At 37.3% G+C, this 21,631-nt stretch overlaps 2 protein-coding genes across 5 annotated transcripts; one reads left to right on the top strand and one right to left on the bottom strand.

Annotated features, from left to right (window-relative positions):
• Window positions 1–889: 889 nt before the first annotated feature.
• Window positions 890–9,817, top strand: LOC135643021 (LRR receptor-like serine/threonine-protein kinase ER1). Of its 4 annotated transcripts, none has more exons than XM_065159529.1 (27): window positions 890–1,371; window positions 2,339–2,477; window positions 2,632–2,703; window positions 2,875–2,946; window positions 3,178–3,249; window positions 3,346–3,417; window positions 3,491–3,562; window positions 3,708–3,779; window positions 3,862–3,933; window positions 4,017–4,085; window positions 4,223–4,294; window positions 4,459–4,530; window positions 4,994–5,065; window positions 5,144–5,215; window positions 5,293–5,364; window positions 5,444–5,515; window positions 6,122–6,193; window positions 6,283–6,354; window positions 6,423–6,494; window positions 6,579–6,650; window positions 6,757–6,825; window positions 6,914–6,985; window positions 7,178–7,251; window positions 7,449–7,577; window positions 7,881–8,228; window positions 8,563–8,933; window positions 9,234–9,817. In XM_065159529.1, the coding sequence occupies exons 1-27, from the start codon at window positions 1,293–1,295 to the stop codon at window positions 9,600–9,602; spliced, it is 2,943 nt and encodes a 980-aa protein (XP_065015601.1). In that variant the 5' UTR covers window positions 890–1,292; the 3' UTR covers window positions 9,603–9,817. The 4 variants fall into 4 exon arrangements, with proteins under 4 accessions (XP_065015601.1, XP_065015599.1, XP_065015600.1 ...); XM_065159527.1 differs by having other exon boundaries at window positions 8,554–8,933; XM_065159528.1 differs by having other exon boundaries at window positions 7,446–7,577.
• A 451-nt stretch (window positions 9,818–10,268) lies between these two features.
• Window positions 10,269–17,186, bottom strand: LOC135643022 (uncharacterized). The gene is made up of 4 exons (XM_065159530.1): window positions 16,849–17,186; window positions 15,428–15,580; window positions 10,955–11,130; window positions 10,269–10,753 (listed from the first exon to the last, which is right to left on the bottom strand). The coding sequence occupies exons 1-4, from the start codon at window positions 17,002–17,004 to the stop codon at window positions 10,660–10,662; spliced, it is 579 nt and encodes a 192-aa protein (XP_065015602.1). The 5' UTR covers window positions 17,005–17,186; the 3' UTR covers window positions 10,269–10,659.
• Between the last annotated feature and the right edge of the window lie 4,445 nt (window positions 17,187–21,631).

Here is a 21,631-nt window from a genome sequence, read left to right as displayed (position 1 = left end):
ACAATATTTTTTTGATTGATTGGTTTTTATTTTAAAATGTTTTTCAAGGTTACATGCTTTATCCAACAAATGCGATAATTATAAAAAAATAAAAGAATATTTTTTTATTTTATAATATATTCTATGATCATCTATCAAAATAAATTTATGATAAATATAAATTATAAATATTTTGTCAAGATTAATTAGATATAAGAATTATATATAAAATTAAATTAAAAAGTATGTATATATTATGAACAACAAACACCTCATGGAAAAAAAGAACTGTCTTGAGAAGATTAGTAAATCATTGATTGCTTGGACATGGTCTGAGATGGGTGTCAGGGGGCTGCATGTGAGGCCACTCCAATGATCAAACTGGAAGCAAAAATATCATGCATGATCATACAATTGGACAGGAGAAATTACTGCAAAGATCATATTAAAAAAAAAATATATATATTTTTTTATCATCCTAAATGGAGTTCTCTAAGTTCAAATTTTAAGATATTTAATGTAAAATTTTACGGCTACAATATCTCACTTGGGTTTGCATTATTGTGTTGATCGAAACTGCACATCACATGGCACCCCAGACAATGGACTGAACCAGTAGGGATAAGAGGGGAAGAGAGGGAGAGAGAGAGAGAGAGAGAGAGAGAGAGAGAGAGAGGAACATAATTGTACCATCAAATAATATAAATGGTCATAAAAATCACAAGAAAAATGGAGGTAAAAGGAGCTCCTCTGTCACCTCTGCTGCCCTCTCCATATGCCTTCACGAACCTTTATCTCTCTCTCTCTCTCTTTCTCTCTGTCGTACTCTCATTTCTCTCTCTTCCCTCATTTTTCTCTTATCACTAGAGTGACAGATAGAGAGAGAGAGAGAGAGAGAGAGAGAGGTGAACTGCATTTAGAGACGCTGCAAGAATGATGTGACCCATCGAGCTACCACTTCGTGATCCACATCTCTCTCTATCTCTCTGATATGAAATCCCCCTCTCGCTCCTTCACTCTCTAAGTTTCTCTCTGTGGCAGTAAGTAGGGGAGACTGCATCACATTTCACTATGATGGAATAGAAGGAGAACCAAAAAGAACAGCCCCTCCACCTCCCTCCCCCCTCCTCCTCCTCCTCCTTGTCTCACTTCCATTGCACTTCGTAACTTCCCGTCGCCTGTAGCGCAGCTTCTGGCACGAAAGATCAGATCTTGGATTCTCCCTCGCGGAGGTGTCGGGTGGCCGATGAGTTCTTTTGGGTGTCTGGCTTTCTTTCGAGCGTCACAAGGCAGCGAGTAAGCGGGCGGTGGCCATGGCCGTGTGGTGGAGAGGGATTGTGAGCTTGGTTCTCCTTGGATCTTTGAGCTGCGTCTGTGGCGACACGAGCGAAGGTAACCTGACGACCCGACTAAAGTTGGGATTTTTATATTTGTGTGTGTATATATATATATATATATCCAAGAGAAGGAATGAGATGAGGGCTATCCATCTTTGGTTCTCGCGCATCCGCTCCTATTTTTCTATTCTGTGCTCTGTTCAAGGATAGATTAGCTTCTCTTGATATTTTATTGTGACGAAAGTACACTTTTTGGCTCTATAGCTTCTTATATCTGCTTCTTATTCCACTTCAATTGTTTATGGTGCCAAGAATCCTGTTCTTTTAACCGTCATCTCCCACGCTTTTGCTTCCTAGGTTCTGTTCTTATACTCTGTTCAGCCTAGATTTGGTTTCGTGGTTTTAAAGAGGAAAAAAGGTCCTCTTCTTCAAATAAATATTGTTCTTCTTCCATATTTGTCCTTTCACTTCCTTTTTCTGCATCCGGTTCTTCCAATCCAATGATCTCCATCAGCAAACATCATATCTCACCTCATTAGTATTGGGGAAAAAAACTCTTTCTTACATAAAGTTTTTAGGTTCTTTTGAGCTGAAATTTTCTTATCTTTCTTGATTGTGTCGTCTTTCCATCCTCACATATATCCCACTTTTGTTCTCTTTCCCACTTATTTTTGTTGCGAGTTCACTTCTACTACATTTTTCACTCACTTTCTCCATTGGGCATGCAAGAATGGCTACAGATTTGGAGATCCTGAAACCAGCTGCAGAAGCATATTGATCTGCTAGCATAGCATTCTTTTAGAAACACAGTTAATGAAGCAAAGAGATTCTCTTTCATATACTATATCATAGCATATTTTATCTTGTTTGTTCTCTGGGGTTCATGGTTTTTGTCACTGTTGTAACATCAGTGCATTTTTCACTCTATTTCTGGTCCAACGTTTGTGAGCAGAATGGTGGGAAGTTAGAACTATAAGCGAGTTGAGATGATTGTCTTCACCATTCCATTTCTTTCTCTTAAGGTGCGACATTGGTGGAGATCAAGAAGTCATTTCGCAATGTGGACAATGTTTTATATGATTGGGCGGATGATCCATCTTCCGACCACTGCTCATGGCGAGGGGTCATCTGCGACAACGTGACCTTCAGTGTAGTTGCACTGTAAGATCGTTGCTTTGCTGAATATAAGCTCACATTTTATCACACACCTCGTTGGCCACAAGGGTTCAGATTCTAGTTCTTTCCTAAGTCATGGCATTTGATGGATTTTTCTTTTCTTTTGTCCTTTTATTTCATTTGTGCTGCGGAAGTTCAGTAATCTATCAGGGTTAAATCTTGATGGGGAGATATCTCCAGCGATCGGAAATCTGAAGGCCCTTGTTTCCATGTAAGATCATAGGCCCCTCTTTTTTTCATTGTCGGTTTACTATTTCTGTATATGATATGAACGCAGATGTGGATAATGTGTGGACATCTGTCACTTTCACATGTTTTTGGTGCTTATCTCTTGATATCCTGTAAGTTTGCTGATCTTTTTTCCTTGATGGTGGTTCGACAGCGACTTGAAGGCAAATCGATTGTCTGGACAGATCCCAGATGAAATTGGTGCTTGTTCTTCATTGAAAACACTGTAAGTCTGATTTCTTTTTGTCCATGTTTTATGAATGTAAGCCATAATGAAGCTTAATCAGGTTGTCAATGACGTTATGACTGCATTTTAGAAGGCAAGGACATAGCAATGGTTGGTGTATCATTAACACCAAGTTGTTCTAGTGTGAACTGTATTTAGGGTGAACTGATGGTTAGTAATAATCAAATAGCTTCATAGTGCTAAACATTCTTGTTTTTGAATGATTACCAGGGACTTATCCTACAACAGTATCTATGGGGACATACCTTTTTCGGTATCAAAGTTGAAGCAATTGGAAAACTTGTACGTCCTGTTTGAAGCTAAAATAATGTTCTAAAGCACATCAATGATTACTGTACTAACAATTCCTGTGTCAATAATTACTGCTTCATCTTTCAGGATCTTGAAAAACAATCAGTTGATTGGGCCTATTCCTTCAACACTATCACAAATTCCAAACTTGAAGATACTGTGAGCACTGTCACTAAATTATTTTCCTTTCTTTATCAACTAATTTTATTTGTATCACTGTTTGCATACCCAGGGACCTCGCACAAAATAAGTTGAGTGGGGAGATACCTAGGCTCATATACTGGAATGAAGTATTACAGTACTTGTAAGTTATCTCAGCCTTTGTATTTTCTGGAAACAAGTTTTGTTTCTCGGTAGATTTAGCGAAATGTCATACTAGTAATCAAGGCATGCAGTTAATTTTTTTAAAGAAATTGTACTCATAAATCTTCATTAACCTTTGTTATTAGGGGTTTACGGGGGAATAACTTGGAGGGGAATTTATCTCCAGACATGTGCCAGCTGACTGGATTGTGGTTCTTGTAAGTCTCCTCTTTCATTTTCAATGGTGTGTTTGGGTATTTGTTTACATGCTTAGGCCTAATGAACAATGTGCTCCCACAGTGATGTGAAGAACAATAGCTTGACTGGCAACATACCTGAGAATATTGGAAACTGTACCAGTTTTCAGGTTTTGTACGTACAGGAGCCATTCTTGTGTATAATGCAGCAAACTTGTTGTTTGATATTTCTTTCTGACTACTGATGTTCATTTTCAGGGATTTATCGTACAATCAGCTTACTGGAGAAATTCCTTTTAATATTGGATTTTTGCAAGTTGCTACATTGTAAGTGGCAAGAATCTTTTTAATTTTAAATTTTTTATGATGATGATATACACCGACTTTAGCAACTTGTCTAGAACCTTCAACTTTGCTTTAATTTCAATATTTAGCAAGAGTGTTCTCTTTTTCATGCATTTCAGGTCCTTGCAAGGGAACAAGTTTTCTGGGCCTATTCCACCTGTGATTGGTTTGATGCAAGCCCTTGCAGTGTTGTATGTTAATTCATGAACAACTTCTCTACTTGCCTTTTGTTTTATGTCAACATTAGTATGAGACTGTTACCATGTTTTATAGGAATCATGCTGTTTCTGGGGTAAATATAACTGTTAATAACCAAAGAGAACGGGGTTTTATCATTTTTGCTCTTATGCTGCAGAGATTTGAGTTGTAATCTTCTCAGTGGGCCAATTCCTCCGATTTTGGGCAACTTGACATATACTGAGAAATTGTAAGTCTGTAATGCATAAGTGGTTTGATTTGCTAGATACAAAATTGCTTTATTTTATGAGTTGCTTTTACTGTGTCATGCTAAACTAGGTTGCTGTTTGCTACAACATTGTTGTTTGTTGGTAATAAACTCTCTTTGCCTCCTCTTTTATAGTATTTTTCCTAAGTCAGAAAGAACATATCATGAGAACCCAAACAAATGACGACTATAATGGCATCTGACTGAATTTTAAAATCCTTTTGAAGTGATTAAACTGCAGGGTGGTTTTTAAGATTTTAAAAAATGCTTTTCTATTAGGTCAGAGGGATGTTCTGATCAATGGCATTTGATTAAAAGTGCTTATACAAAGCATATTGGCCTAACATGGTTAAAAGCATATGGTTAAAAATTTATTTCTATGTTGTTTCAGTATCATTGTTCTTTTAAGTCTTGTCATATGAAACTATTAATATCTGTTTCATAGGTATCTGCAAGGGAACAAGTTGACAGGATCCATCCCACCAGAGCTTGGTAACATGACAAGGCTTCACTATTTGTAAGAGGCGATCTTCTCTATTTGTTTTTACTTTTGGAATATATGCTACTTCAACATCTTACCAAAAGTATTATGCAGGGAGTTGAATGATAATCAGCTCTCTGGTCTCATTCCACCAGAACTTGGGAAACTCACAGACTTGTTTGATCTGTATGCATTTTCTGAAATTATAGGCTATTCTTGTCCTTTACGGATGCGATGCTTATGGTCATTCCAATTTCTTGCAGAAACATAGCAAACAACAACTTTGAAGGGCCTATTCCAGAAAACCTGAGCTCATGTGTGAATCTCAACAGTTTGTAAGAACGATTAACTGCTGCTTGTCCATAATCGACTATTGTCGTTAATGATGTTGCTCATTCATTGATCCATCTGCAGCAATGCACATGGAAATAAGTTAAATGGAACCATTCCACTTGCTTTCAAGAAGCTTGAGAGCATGACATACCTGTAAGTTGTCTTTACTTTCTGATGCGTATAGGCCTTCCTGCGATGCTGTTCGTGTGCATTTGTAGTAATGTGAGCTGACTTTTATCAGCCTTTGTGAGTTACAGAATCTTTACAAATTTATTTGTATTCATATCGACTTTGTTGAATGCTTTATTTACAATAGTTGACTCACATGGAATAGGTGCCTTGTGATTATGAACTCAAGCAGGACATCATATGTACCGACCAAGAAAGAGTAATTAATGCATACAACACGATTTAGTTTGTTACTCCATATCTAAAGATACTCTGCACACTCATCTCAACATGTCATCTATTTTGACAAATATGTAGTTAACACCTCATTTGTTGATGCCATGCTTATATTCCAAGTACTTTCTTTTTTGTCCTTGCAATTCTCTAGGCACACTCCACCCTGTAAAACATTAATTGATTATATGGCCCTTAGGTTGTTCTATGGTAACCTGCTTTGTGGAACTTTCTACTTCTTGGAGCTTTTTGAATTGGCATTGAATTGGTTTTAATTTGATTTTGTGTATATTATTCAACCAACTAATAATGGACTATCAGGGCTTCTCATGATTGAGTGCCTCTTTTTTTATGCAGGAATCTCTCATCAAACAGATTAAAGGGATCTATCCCTATCGAGTTATCAAGAATTAGTAATCTGGACACTCTGTATGTTTACTCATAAAAGCCTCAATAATGTTTTTTGCATGCTACTTTTTGAATTTCTATCATAAAAAGATTAAACAATTATTCTGCAGTGATATATCATGCAATGAAATCAACGGCCCTATTCCTTCCTCTGTTGGTGGTTTAGAACACCTTTTGAAACTGTGAGTTCTACCATCATTAGCATTTCTCATCTTTCTTTTTGTCTGACTTTCTTGTCAATATATTCTAGAAATCTTAGCAACAATAAACTTGTTGGTAACATACCTGCTGAATTTGGAAACCTGAGGAGTATCATGGAGATGTAAGATTCTGTAACTTAGTGTTGAAAATATTTTGATAAGAGTATCAGCACTACAATAAACTCTACTAAACTTGTGAATTTCAGTGATTTGTCGAGCAATGACCTCTCAGGTCCGATTCCTCAGGAACTTGGACTGCTTCAAAATCTGATCACATTGTAAGACTCTGCTCAAGTAATTAAGTTGATGTTACTCATGCCAAATTTTGACGATAAGCAAGTTAACCTTTTCTTTTGTCACTCTTGAATGTTAACCTTCTTGCAGAAAATTGGAAAGCAACAATTTATCGGGTGACATAACGACTCTCACTAACTGCTTTAGTCTTGTTATACTGTAAGTTGATTTATGAGCTGAGTTTCCAATTAGTTGTAACTGAAAAAATAGTTGTTTAACATTACAATGACTCTGCAATGCCAAACAGGAATGTATCCTACAACAGTTTTGCTGGTGATGTTCCAACTAGCAACAACTTCTCACGATTTTCTCCTGACAGGTGTGGAGCTAAACACCACCAACATTTATTATCAATACTTTGTGCTTAGCAAACGACACATCTATTGCAAGAAACCATGTTTATCAAATCCATTTAGATTATTTTACTTGTGCATATTAAACAAAGATCCTCCAGTCTATACTTGCTTTGTAATAACTATGCTACTTGTGTTCTGAATTTGTCCTTGTACAGTTTCGTAGGAAATCCTAGTCTTTGTGGCTATTGGCTAAGCTCTCAATGTCATTCCTCCCATTCCCCACAGAGAGGTATCACTTGGCTTCTGCGATCTTCTTGCTGGTTGTTTTGACTGGGTTCTATATTGCTGTTACCCTTTCAGACCTTTGTAAATACATATTACTTGGCCTTACTACGTAGTTCTATCATTAGTGTTAAATGAAACTATTTTCTAGATAAGTTGATACAAGGAAATTATCATAGTTTTTCACTGTCTTGTGTGCAGCAGCTTCAGTTTCTAAAGCTGCCATTTGGGGCATTGCCTTGGGCGCTCTCTTAATCCTTTTGGTGGTCTTAGTGGCAGCTTGTCGACCACATAAACCTCCTCCCTTTCCAGATGGCTCAATAAACAAACCAGGTAGTCCATGAGACATCTAGTAAAACTTGCGGTAATATTGTTTGCTTTCTGTGGCCTTTTTCTTGCGGAAACCTACTCTTGACGTAAAAAAATTGCATGTATTAATTCTAGTTTATGCTCATTTATATGCTAACTAGGTAGCATTTTTGATCAATTTTTAGTCTTTTTGATGACAACTGGATTTTAGCAAAACATATGTTGATAGATAAATATTTGCAGAACTTATTTTCTGGCATAGTTTCCTTTTTCTGTTTTGTTGTAGTAGGTTGCTCCTTTTCTGATGACCTTCACATGATGTTGCAGTTAACAATATCTCACCGAAGCTGGTGATCCTTCATATGAACATGGCTCTTCATGTATATGAAGACATTATGAGAATGACTGAAAATCTTAGTGAGAAGTACATTATTGGTTATGGAGCATCGAGCACTGTATACAAATGTGTGTTGAAGAACTGCAAGCCGGTGGCTATCAAGAGGCTTTATTCTCACTATCCGCATAACTTGAAGGAATTCGAGACTGAGCTGGAGACTGTAGGGAGCATCAAACATCGAAATCTGGTTAGCCTCCAAGGATACTCCTTGTCCCCATTTGGCAACCTCCTTTTCTATGACTACATGGAGAATGGCAGCCTATGGGATCTTCTACATGGTACGCTTGCCTCAAGAAACCTGCCTCAGCTTTTAATGAAATTCTTATTATTAGAAATGCCTCCTGTTGGATGTTGAAGGGTTCTCATATTCATATATATTAGTAAATCATTTTTTAAGCAAAGTTTAACATGCCCAAAGGAAACATCCTGCAATGTTTCTCCTTGTGTTTGCATGTTAGTCGCTGGGGGGAAGACAATCATGTCTGCAGTTTATGCATGTAATAATTTCTCCATAGGCTTTTCAGACTCCAGTAAAATATTATGCTGCTGCATCGTAGTCTTATCGGATGCCACTTCTAAATTCTTAGAAAGTTGCTTTTTTAGCTGCTACAGGCCCTACAAAAAAGAAAAAGCTGGAATGGGATGCACGACTGCGGATTGCACTTGGTGCTGCACAAGGACTGGCCTACCTTCACCATGATTGCAGTCCTCGCATCATCCACAGGGATGTTAAGTCTTCAAACATACTATTGGACAAAGATTACGAGGCCCATCTCACAGATTTTGGCATTGCAAAGAGCCTATGTGTCTCCAAGACCCATACCTCCACCTATGTCATGGGTACTATCGGATACATCGATCCTGAGTATGCCCGAACTTCCCGATTGAATGAGAAGTCTGATGTTTACAGCTTTGGCATTGTCCTGCTTGAGCTCCTGACCGGAAGGAAACCGGTGGATAACGAGTCCAATCTTCATCAGCTGGTAACTTACTGATGCTTGCGCCTTATTAAACTGCGTACTTATGTAGTGACCTGCTTGAAGCCAAATATACTCATGCTAATGACTTAATTTGTCACTTTGTGATATTTCAATGTATACTTAACATGTAGGACCTCTCTGGGACCAGAAGCTAGCCTTTATCCCTTTTTTGTTGCATGCAAATCATGAAGTCTATATTCATTGCTAATGGTTGCTAAATATACAAGTGTTAGTTTTCGGTAGCAATAGAGTATAATGCTGCGATAAACAAGCAATTGTTGATATGGATCAACTTTGTGACAGATCCTATCGAAGGCTGCAAACAATGCTGTCATGGAGACAGTGGATCCAGAAATCTCCTCCACATGTAAAGATCTTGGGGATGTAAAGAAGGTATTCCAGTTGGCTCTCCTCTGCACAAAGAGGCAGCCGTCGGATCGTCCGACCATGCACGAGGTGAGCCGCGTGCTGGGATGCCTCGTCCAACCTAGCCCGACGCCAAAGCAGCCGCAGCCGCATGGGCTGACACAGCCCCCCTCAGTGCCAAGCTACATCGACGAGTACGCCAACCTCAAGAACCCCAACATGCTGGACTGTGCCACCTCGCTCAGCACGTCGGACGGCCAACTCTTCCTCAAGTTTGGCGAGGTGATATCGCAGAACTCCGAGTAAACTTTGTAGACACCGTATTTTGACACAGGCAGCAGCCTCAATTCAGGTGTTCTAAAGAGCTCAAAGAGAGTGTTGCCGTGGAAAATGTAGATGTGATGCTTTGTTTTGTCAGCAGTGGATCATGTGAACTGTCTTGATGAGTTCTGGATACAGTGGCAGTTGTTGCTGCTGCATTAGAAGATGAGGCAATCAATCAAGTGTGGTGTGGTGGGCCATGTGTTGTGTGTGCCTTAAGCTCTCTACGGTACGAGTTGTTGGTCCCCTCGATGTGGTGGGAAAAGATTGTTGTCATCTGTGTAAGAGAGAGGAAGGGAGAATATTCACTGAGCCAAATGGGGTAGGCATGAGCTGTATCTGAGCGTTTGGTTGCGAGGATGACCAGATTGATTGGGTATGTTATGGGTGGGGTCTCTGATCTGCTCTCATGCGTCAGTGTCGGTATGGGCTCTCGTGACGCATGACGCTATCCATCCATCCATCTCTATGTTGGGGATGGATGGAATGGTTGCGGAATAGTTAAAGCTGACCAATAAATGTGTCGCCTGGCGAATGGCTTTGAAGTTTGGGCCGACACTGAAAACGAGGCTGCGAGACAGCTTTTGTGCTTCAAATAGATTGAGACATCACAGTCAACAAGAAAATATTTGAATGAATTTTTACGACGCATAGCCAATCAAATTTCTTGAATAGATGGGTATTCTGATACATACCGTCCTTTGTAACATCTGCGATTGTGTACATGGCACACAGATAGATAGTGTTAAGTAGTTTAGTTGGTAAGCAACAAATCAATGATCCAACCAAAACCATCTAAAAACTTGAAAGAAAGATGAACGAGAGACTTGTTTATCTTATTTTTCCAGCCTATTTACTCTTTTGAGGGAACACTCTGTACAGCATAGAGGTAATGACAAAGCTGACGCACTATGGCAAATCACATCTGGAGTAGCCGCTTCTTGCTAGGATGGTTGTTTGCCGCTGGCTGAGCATAGCAACAACGAGGTTGCCTTCTGTGCTTTGGTTTAACTAAACCGAGTACGAACGCCCTAATGAAGAGTTAACCTTGAGTTATTATTGCCTCCACTCGATCAATCGACGCTTGCAGGCGACCATAATTCATATTAAACATTGGTTCTCCGGTGCCGACAGCCCTGTCAAGTGTCGAAACAAGCTTCGTTGAGCATTACTTGCAAAAGAGGATCTATCACTAGGAGAAATAATGGAATGACGAGATTCACAGGTACAAACTCTTCCTACGTGAACAAGTCCATAGATTTGGACTCGACATGGTAAAATATGCACTGAAGAAGCATTATATGAGTTGACTATGGTGAGCACAAGGCTTTACTTACCCGTGAATCTCGGGAAGGATATATTCAGCCCTCCAACCAATCCTCAGATCAACTCCTGGGCATAAGCCAACTGATGTTTTATTTCTAATCTGGGAAACACCATCTCCACCCAAGCATGTAGAAAGCTTCCACTTCCACCCAGTTGCATTTAGTTGAAAATTATGGCCAATCCCGACCTGCAATTTGGGAATGATCACCCATTATGGTCATTAACTGTCATGAAATATTCTACGTAGGATGCATCATCTCTTGATAAATAAAAACATGCATCATAAATTGCATTAGATTTCAGCTACTGAGGACGACCAAGACTGACCCAAGCAAGATTCCTCTTCGTTACCAGCCATCATACAACCAACAAGTATATGAAGAATGCGAACTTTTCTTCAGCATATAGGTATGACAAAGATGATGCACTATTGAAAGGTATTTGATGGTAGATACACATCACTATTTCCACCTAACCAGCATGAAGGAACATATTATTAGTGAAAGGATATGCTTACATATGCAAGTTAGCCTAATCACTAGGGATGACATTTTTTAAATTCTTTGTTTCTATTTTATTCTACTTCAAGGCATCTCAAAACTTATAGGAACACCAGTTAAAAACCCTATTTAACCAAAAAATCACAAGCAATTCCCCTTAACTTCCATTGCCACATGTACTCATGATGGATCCTTTGGTCACTAAAAAGAGTCACAAGATGTGGTGATGTTCTAATCAAAAGTAAATATGACACTCAACACACTTTAAGAAAAATTGTGAAATCAGAGTTTTTTTTACTCGGGAAAGATCATCGTTTATGTAAATCCAAGGGCTCATAATCATGCAATCCCTCAAACTTGGTTTCTCTATTGTCACTATCCCATGATTTTTTGTATATGACTATTGACCTGGTACCTAGGTAATATAAAAATTTCCAGGACCTAAAAAAGCTAATTTCTGATACAGTATGATAAAGGATACTTGTGAAGTAGCAAGCATAGCACTATGGCATTATGCTTTTTTCTATTTTGTGTCATCAAAACAATTGGTTTTCCCACTCACCATCTTCATCATCCGCATCAAAAGACTAAACCAACTTAACATCTCTTAAGCCACAATACAACAACAAATCTAAGCCATATTCTCTTTTGATTTCATCTCATGTTCTCATCACTTGTTACACCTGGTTTAATCCACATTAGAAGTAGGCTAAAATTTAGATTGACTTATAAAGGTGGTGTACTACAGTTAACTTGCATTTTGGATCACCGGTTCAGGCTTGACAAAGTTGGTGTACCATCAGTAACTAGGGCGTAGGTATTTAAAGCCAATTGTTCGGACTTAATGAAGTTAATGAGTCAATTATCCCTTCAGATCGTGTTGTGACATAAATACTCTAAACCTAGATCCAACATATGGCGTGCATCCAATACAGGAATGTATAAATTCTAAACCTAGATCCAATGCCAACCGATACAAATTGGCAATTCACCTAGTCTGATTTCATATCAGGCATAGAATGTGGTAAACATCAGTACTGTGCTATACTATGCAGTAATCAATTCCCATTCATTTTCTCCTATCCCACATTGACAAATACAAACTACTTTCCCTCCCAATCCTTCAAAACAATGGGTCCCAACTTCGAGTCTTTCCCCATCCTCTCTTACAAGATGTCTTGCCTGCCCAAGAATGCCTCCTCAATTTCTATCAAACCCTCAAACAACCTCCTTCATTTGATCCATCCATCCAGCACCATGATGATGATACTGATGTCAATCTGTGCAGCAACTACCTGCCTTCAGCTCTCAGTTCTCCTTGCTACAATGGCCTTCGTGGTCTCTTAAGTTGCCCAAATCCACTCCATCCTACATATCCTCAGGGATTGTCCCTACTACCAGGCAGTTGATGCCGCCCATGCTGTCTCAGCAAGATTGAGTCAGCCTCTTCCAGTGACTCAAGGAGATTGTGTAGGCCTTACGCCCTGAGGAGGTTGACCAAGTCTAGTGACTGGCAAACCAGGCAAAGTGAGCGGAGTGCCAAGCAAAGGCCGTGAAGGAGAAGTTTGCATAGCAAACCACTGTTTATCTGGTCGTGGTCATGATGCATGCTAGAGGCTACTAACAGAAGCTTGTAATAGAAGTCAGAAGTCAGATATACTCATCCACAGTTGAGGGCGGTAATGTGGATGATGGTAAGCAGGATTTTACGTTGGGCAAGAGGATGGGAAGTGATTGGAACCCTACATGGACGAACAAGGTTAGTGCTTGGAGAGGGTTGACATCTAAGATATCTTCCAGAGGCATTAGGGAAGTTACAAGGCTTTTTGCATGTCATGTTGTTCAACAATCAGTTACAGGTACATTATTCCCTTCTCTATAGGTGAGAATTTTCTTGGGAAGTTTCATTGTGGGAGTAGAGGACATAACCTTGTTTCATGTCTTGATTTTTTTTTTTACTGAACTCCATGCTTTACTGGGTGTTGAACCAGTATTGGCTGGTCCAGAAGAAACCAGTTGGTATTGGATCATGCCATATCTGTATGGTACGATACTGTTGCTGTACCCAATCTGACCAATGATTAGTATCAGTACAAGACCAAAATTTGAGTTTTTGTTATAAACACATTTCCTGAATCCTCATCATAATAAGCCTGTTGTAAGTCTCAATTGAAAACATAAGAAACTGGCAGTTAACTTTAAGCTGTAATAGTATTACTGTTTCCAGAACTCCAAATCTCACCAAAATGAGCTGAAAGTTAGTAATTAATTTCTTTGATACCTTGTATACTCAAAATTATCACGTGTTCATTAAATTCATGCCAAACGTAGATCTAGCAAATCAAATCCTTCAACTTTGCAACTTCAATAATTTTTTTTCACAAAAAAATCCAAGGCAAAACCAACTACTTCTAATATTTTGCAACTCAAAGCAAGCATTGTTACGAACAATGAAGTTTAATAATCCTAACCATTCTGCAATGTGGACTCTTACCTAAACAAATAGTATAAAGGGACAACTATGTTCACAAATAAACAAAAAAAAAGTCAACTATGGGGAAGCAATGAGATAACCTTCTGGAGGTTAAGAAATAATAGCACAAAACTTAAGTAGCTTTTGAATATTACGTATTCCTCAAGCATGATTTCTACAGCTTCACTTTGTCTATGAATGAACGAATAGTAAATAAGTTCCACTCAAGCACCTGGGTAGTGCCAGATTCCAGTAGACTTATAAATTAGAACAAACAAATTTCCATTTAGGATAATAATGGAGATTCAGTTATAAAGCTTGTGGCACAACTTCCTAACATGTTTTGCAACTCAAGGTCCTTGGTTTTTTTTAATCTCTGTTCCATTAGTTAGTATCAACAATATCTCATTAATACCTGACGTGAACTTGTAATCCTGAGCAAGGAATGCAATTATGCCTGGATCAGTATGCATTGGCTGATATTTACTGGTCCAGGAACCAACCTGCATGCAGACCGCCCAATTTTGGGCAGTCCACATGCAGCCAAAGGGCTTATCACCTGATAATCAAGCTTACTGTCTGATTCTTTTCTTTTTATATTTTAACCTCAAAATCCCTAATTTAAATTTTTTAGAAATACATCAACCATGCTATTCAGTCAAGAGGCATTCAATATGTTAATAGGTTTTAACATCTTTAACATTTTTGCATACCTTGAAACTTGAAAGTGTTCTTTATTCCTTATTATTCCAGAGTTACCTCAAAATACAGAATAAATGATATGACAACTGCTGAATAAGCACTGAGACTAGATGAAAACTCGTCTACTACATCATACCACAATGACTTGATTTAATCAAACTAGGACTCAAGTTAGAGATCATTTAACATTGTCATAATTTAAAACTAGAATACATCAACCATGCTATTTAGTCATCCTACCATTCATATGATTAAAAAGTCTTACCATCTCTAACTTCTTTGTAGACCTTGAAAGTGCCCTTTATTCCCTTTGTTCCTTTTTAGGTAATTCTCTTTAACGGCTAAATTTTCAATGCAGATTCTAGTTATCTTAACCAAGAAAAATCTAATACAAGGCTGAAATAGACCTGATAATCATCACGTAGCCCCTGGATTGTAACATAGTAAGTCAGTGATTTATCTGTCAACTAATAAGCATGATTAACTCATATAAGCAATTTAAGACATATAGATCCTCAAATCATATAAAAGATCACCCCTCCTAGCTAGTTATTGGCTGACCATATAGAAAAGAGCCCATGGCTGCATGGCATACTTAAATACCTAAAAAATTAAAAAAGAAAGAAAACAATAAACTGACACACAAGCATTTCAAATGTAAATTTTATTACTTTACTTCTATACAATACCACATGGAAACTAAATTGTATATAAATTCCAAATATGCTAATGATAAGTTGTGATTCTGTGAAAGCATTCATGCATATACAGTTCAAGACTTGTGAAGCCTTAAGATAAAATAAGAAAACCTGAAGATTCAGATATTTAGTAAGAGGTATCTTCTTTGAAAGCAGCCGAATATCTCCATGCAAGGGCTCATAAATGAACTTCCACCTCCTATCAGCAGCAGTGGGCTTAAGAACTAACTTTGCATGGAACTCATTAGCTGACAAATTGAAAAACTGGAACAAGAAAAGAGAATGAATTATCTGGTTGCAATGGAAAAAATGACCTACGAAGACATTAAAATAAAAAATCTCACAGAATAACAGTAGCAGAAATTATAGAAGATGGAAGAGTAATAATATGCATGAAAACAAGCAAGAGGATAGAATTTTTAAGAAAAATAATCTGGTAATAACTACAACAACATTTGAAAGATATACACAGAAAAAAGAAGGAAAGAAATAAGACATTCTTTTTCCAAATTTGGGAGCTGAGATCCAGGAAATTAATGTGCCCTTCTCCAGTAAACCAATTTTAGACAAGTTGAAATCCAGCAAATTAACCCTCAAATTTCTGTCTTCTTTCTTCAAAAACCATAAGCAAACAAAGGTAGAAGCTTTGTAGGATTGCATGTCACAAATTAAAATGACATACTGGAAATTGATTGAGGAATAACTACAGGTATTAAGAATATAATCTTCTACTGGTACTCTTGAATGGTCAGATAAAGGAAATTTATACTAGTCAGTGCAGAGAAGAGTACACTTTTAGCAAGAAAATATCCTCAAATATATGGTATGTAGGACAAATAACTTAAATGCAATAATATATATCAGTGAACTGTACATTTTAGCAAGAAACTGTGTTTCAAAAGTATATGCAAGATATTGAAATTCTTCCTTATTATTGCATATCCTAATGAATGGATTTTTCTCGTATGATAGACTCTATTTTATTTTAAAAGTCGAGAATGCCTTAGATTTTCTCTTTGCAGAAATCTTCTAGAAATTTCTCATGAGGTAAATATTGCCTCTTTCCAACCACTTGCTATCATTAAAAAAGATATTTTTCCTTTATACATATACGTTCCCATACATCAAGAAAATTTCAAACACTTGACTGTTGGCACATGACGCTCTCGTGGCATCTCACACCGAATAGAATGGCCATTTCTTGTGTAGCTCTGCAAAGGTTGAAAGAGAGATGAAAAGAGATAATAATAGAAAGTACACCAACGTTCTACGCATCACGTATTTTTCCATATCAAGAATATGGACCAAAGACTCTTTGAATAAAGAAAATTGCAAATTTGAGCGGCTGCTGTCCCTTTATGTAGTATATCCAATTATACAAAGGCAAAGAAAGCAACAAGAACAATAAATTAACCTAGATTTAATTCAATGTAGACGAATGCAACGTAAAGGACAAGAAAAGATGTAAATTTAATGAAAAACTCGATCAACAGAAAACAGAAAAATGAGCGAGGAGAAAAGCAAGTGAGGACCTCGAGATTGGCGCCGACGCGGAAACCCTCGATTTGCTTGCGGAACTTGAAGAAGAGCTCGGAGGGGACGACGTTGATGTTGTAGAGCTCGTCCAGGGAGGCCAGCTCGTCGTCTTCTGGCCGTGCGTGCCCCAAATCAGAGCTCGAAGACGCCATCGAGGAGAGTGTGTGAGGGAGAAAGATCACGGAAGAGGGAGAAAAAGGAACCCTAAAAGGAGAGGTAAGTATTATAAGATGGGAAATCGGCGGAAGGAGACGGAATCCGGCGGATGTTTTGGGGAGGTACCCATCGGTGGGTTTTGGGGTGGCCGGTGTTCGGGACGCAAAAGGAGTGGAGATGGCTATTAATGGATCGGATTTGTCCCAACGCGAACCGAAATCCACTACTTAGGGTTGGGTACGGGTGGTAGATGATCCGTATCGACCCACGCCCGCATCCTAATCCGCTCCGATCTAAAATATTCGATTCCTACATATCCATATACTAAATAGGAAAAAAATAATATATATCTATATATAAATATTTTTGATCGATTGACTATTAGAGAAAGAACGTTATTATTTTCATTAACATTTGGAGGTTATGATGCCAAGACTATAATGTGGTGCACATCAAACATTTTCCGATATATATATATAATTTAAACTTCACATATGAACCCACACCTGCATACTGTCCTTCATCTTTGAACTTAAACAAAAAATTTCAATTTTATTTCACTTATAATGAATCAATTATACAAAATTTATTTGAATTTGTAATGATACGTGTATGACTATCGATACCTCACTCTCATGTGATCGACATCTGATCAATACAATATTATCGTTTCGACAACATGACAATTGAACTCAACTAAATTATACCCTGTTCTTAAGATTCACATAGATACCAAAGGAAGTATATTACTATTCTTGATATTTAACCATGATCTTGACTACAATAATCATAAGTCTCATAGTGCATTTGCTCTCTTACATACTTGATATTTAGCAAACTCTTCTGAACTAATTTAAGGGTTTTGTTAGATATCTTACTTCTTGATTGGTTTTGAATTAATGTTTTGATCAAACATTCATAATCTACATTAGCAATCACAAATCATACTAATTGGATTATCTTGAAGATCTCACATTTAAGATAGTCCATGATTCATTTAAACAAAATCCAAGTCAATTAGTAATCAAAGATATAAGTCAACACTTTGACTAAGTCAACTAATTTTTTGAATATTAAAAGAAAATTATTGTTTTAGGGGATGAATTTGATAGTTTTAATCCATTTGTAGTTTGCATCCGTTGAGTCCATTATTTGCTTGGTTTTTAGGTAAGTTCTCTATTCTTAGCTTGCTAATCTTCAAATTTTGATCATGAACTTATCTTGAAGGCAGTTAATTTCATTAATCATAAATTAAACTCATCATCATTGAAACATAAAGATAAACAACCATTACTCTATTTTCTTTCCTATGATGGAATTGATTAACACAAAAATCTCGAAGATATGCAAATGAATTATAGATGCTGAGCTTTTGTTCATTCCGCATTAGAATCCTAAATATATGACTCTACTTTATTTAAAGATCTAACGAGTATATTATAATTAACTTGAGTTTAAGCATCTAGCATTAATGACTAGAGCTTATATTTTGTATCAATTATCTTATCAAATTGTATTACGATAAATGATAGTATAATCAATCAGGAGAATATGTCTTCGATCAATGGTTTAGACCGAATAAAGTTGATGATGTACGAATTATCGGATGGATCATTGATTAGATCGATCCGAGTGAGGGCCAATATGGCCCAAAAGATAAGCCCAAAGCCTATTTCAACTGGTTGGAGAAGAGAATGCCATTCCAAGTTTCACTCCACCATGGATTTAGCTGAGGCAGTCGTCCTCCCTGGCTGGGCCACTAAACTTTTCCTGGTCTAAAGTTGATGCTCAAAAGAAGCTCCCAACACCACAGATTCTGCTTGTACCTAAACGTAGCCAAGCATGCCAAATCCATCCCCCCCATTACTTTTAACACCACCAAGCAAGCCTGGTTGATATCAGGTAAAGCCTAAAGATCCCAGCGGTGACCCTCCTTTTCTTAAACAAATCTACTTCGGTACTTGTGAAAATTCCCAAGAGGCTCCACAGCAGCGACAGAGAGAGAGAGATGTGTGTGGGGAGAGTTTGAAGTGGTTACCATGCACTCGGCACGAAACTCAAAGATCTATCGCCTTTGGCTCTGCATTGGAAGCTTGCATGCATGCAATACAGAAATGCAAGATCCCCCTCGTGCAGCGTGCAGCTGCTGAAGCCTAAGCATGGGAGCCGCGGAGAGAGGTGGTAGCTTTGGAGTGCGTTAAAGAAGCCGAGTGAATGTTGGGAAGAGGAATCATGGGGCTATTATTGCGTGGGGAGGTGAGAATTCCAGTGCAGCTTGTTCCTGCTTTTGAGGGACGGATCAGTAGGCGGAGGATTGTAAAGAGAGAACACAGCTTGACAAGGCTCCAAGTCCAAGTAGATCTGCCATGGCGAAGGAATCAGATGCCCTCGCTGTAAAACTCCGCACCTTTTCATGAAGGAAGACAACCATGTAGCTCAGTGAATGGGTTGACATAAATTGCCTTCTCACGGCAGCTACAGACCACTGCAGTTTTTACTGCAAGTTGATGATGGCCTGTGGAACCATTTTTTTTATTCTTCTTCTCTCATTCTAACAGGCTGATGAGAGAGACATCCTTCCATCATGGTTTCAAGTGTTGGAGTTTGGGAGAGATGAGGATGTGTGTGTGTTTGGTAGGAATCTTGCTTTATGGAAAAGCTGCAAATTTTGCATGGAAAAGGAAGATCAGGTAGGTTTGGTACTAGAAAAAGTGGACTGTGTTGGATGCCTTTGCTGAGGGTTTTCTTGCTTTTGCACATGTTATTTGACCCCCTCCCCCATCTTGTAGGTGGAATGTGCTTAGACAGAAATAAGAATTGGGTACAGTCATCCTCCATCTGGATGCAAAGCCATCACATCCTTCATTCATTGGTCGGATGGCTCAGTGACGTGGCCGGATTGTGGGTTCCATGTAAAATATAGTATTTTTATCGTTCGTCTTTTCGATTAACTCGCTTTCTTTCTATCGTATTTTTATACGTTTTAATGAACACAATATTTTTATCGTTCGCCTTTTCGATTAACTCGCTTTCTTTATATCGTATTTTTATTCATTTAAAAAATAATATTTTTATCGTTCACCTTTTTCATTATCGTGCTTTCTTCCTTGACATAAATATAGTATTTTTATCGTTCGTGGCTTAAAAGAAAATTATTATAACTAGGTTGACCTTTGTTTTTTTTTAGCATATATATATATATATATATATATATATAATTCTTTTGAGAAAAGATCTTACTGTTTCAATTACATGTTTGTTAGTTCACATATAATGCGTAAGATAAAATATTCAATATTCACATGTAAGACTTGAAATCCTAGAAATATATATCATATTCAATGCATTGGATATACACTCAATTGCTATTGTTTCTATTGGTTTGATGAACAAGGAGTCATCATCATCATGTTCTTCTTGTGTCCATGGAGAGCAACAATCTTCCTCTCCTTAATTTATCTACTGGTTTTGTCCGACTACTAGGCTTTTTATCACTGTTCTTGTTTAGATAGAGGGAACATAAAAAAGACAAATCAAAGTGTTCCTATTAGGGATTTCCTATCATAATCCTAGAAAGTTTAGCCTCACACTTTAACCAAACCACAGTACATTCTTGTCACCAAGTTGGCCTTTTCAAGTTAATCCATGTGACATTCCATTGTTCGTATACTTAGAAAAGAATCAATGCCCTTTATAGAACAAAGGGCAAGTTGCTCGGCCGATGCACAACCATAACTCAAAAGACACAAATGTTGGCACGGACAATATTTGCAAGCAAACCGAGGAAATCTCAACTCAAACTATGTTAGATAATGACGATTCTTAACGAGCACACCGCGATTTTGGTTGGTAAGCTAAATTAAATATTGAATGAAAATACTATAGCAAGATTGATGGCATATATCCGTGAAGAATTCCCATCATACTCCCATTTTGGAATTATTTTTTGTGAAAGAACAACTAAGAGTGCTGAATTTTATGTGAAAAATAACATAATATAAAATTCTAAGAACATATTTCCATGAACTATTGATTTTAGAGCCTATTAGTGGTTTTTTTAATTAAAAAAATATCGTTTGAAAATGTTTTTTTTACCTAAATGGCATATTTTATAAAGTAAAACATGAATTTGAAATTTCAATTGTGTATAGATATATATATATATATATATATATATATATATATATATATATATATATATATATATATATAATTTGAATTGAAATTAAAATATGATTATTGTTTGTTGTATCATGCTTAAAGCAAAATAGGTACAGTCTTGCTTTTTTGTGATATAGTGTGTATATTTTAGAATCATGATTTGGAACCAAATGACTGTAAATGATTGATATGAATGAAAAATTCATGTATTCATGAACTTTGCATTGGTGATTTGGAGGATGGTTAAACTTTAAAGTAAAATATATTGAGTGAGTCAACTAATGAAATAATGTACCAAATATTCATCATAATTAACTAGAATAAAAAATATACATGACTAAGCCACTAGTCTATTAGTAATGTCCCCATTTTTTTTTATTATCATCGATCCCAATCGATATATCTTTTAAATATTAATTAGCTCAGTCGATAAAGCCCGATAGATCGGTTCAAGTCGTTTTC

This window comes from Musa acuminata, chromosome BXJ3-7, assembly GCF_036884655.1.
Source record: "Musa acuminata AAA Group cultivar baxijiao chromosome BXJ3-7, Cavendish_Baxijiao_AAA, whole genome shotgun sequence".
NCBI lineage: Eukaryota > Viridiplantae > Streptophyta > Magnoliopsida > Zingiberales > Musaceae > Musa > Musa acuminata.
The sequence above is the reverse complement of the archived record's forward strand: the minus strand, read 5'-3'. Positions and strand labels throughout refer to the sequence as shown.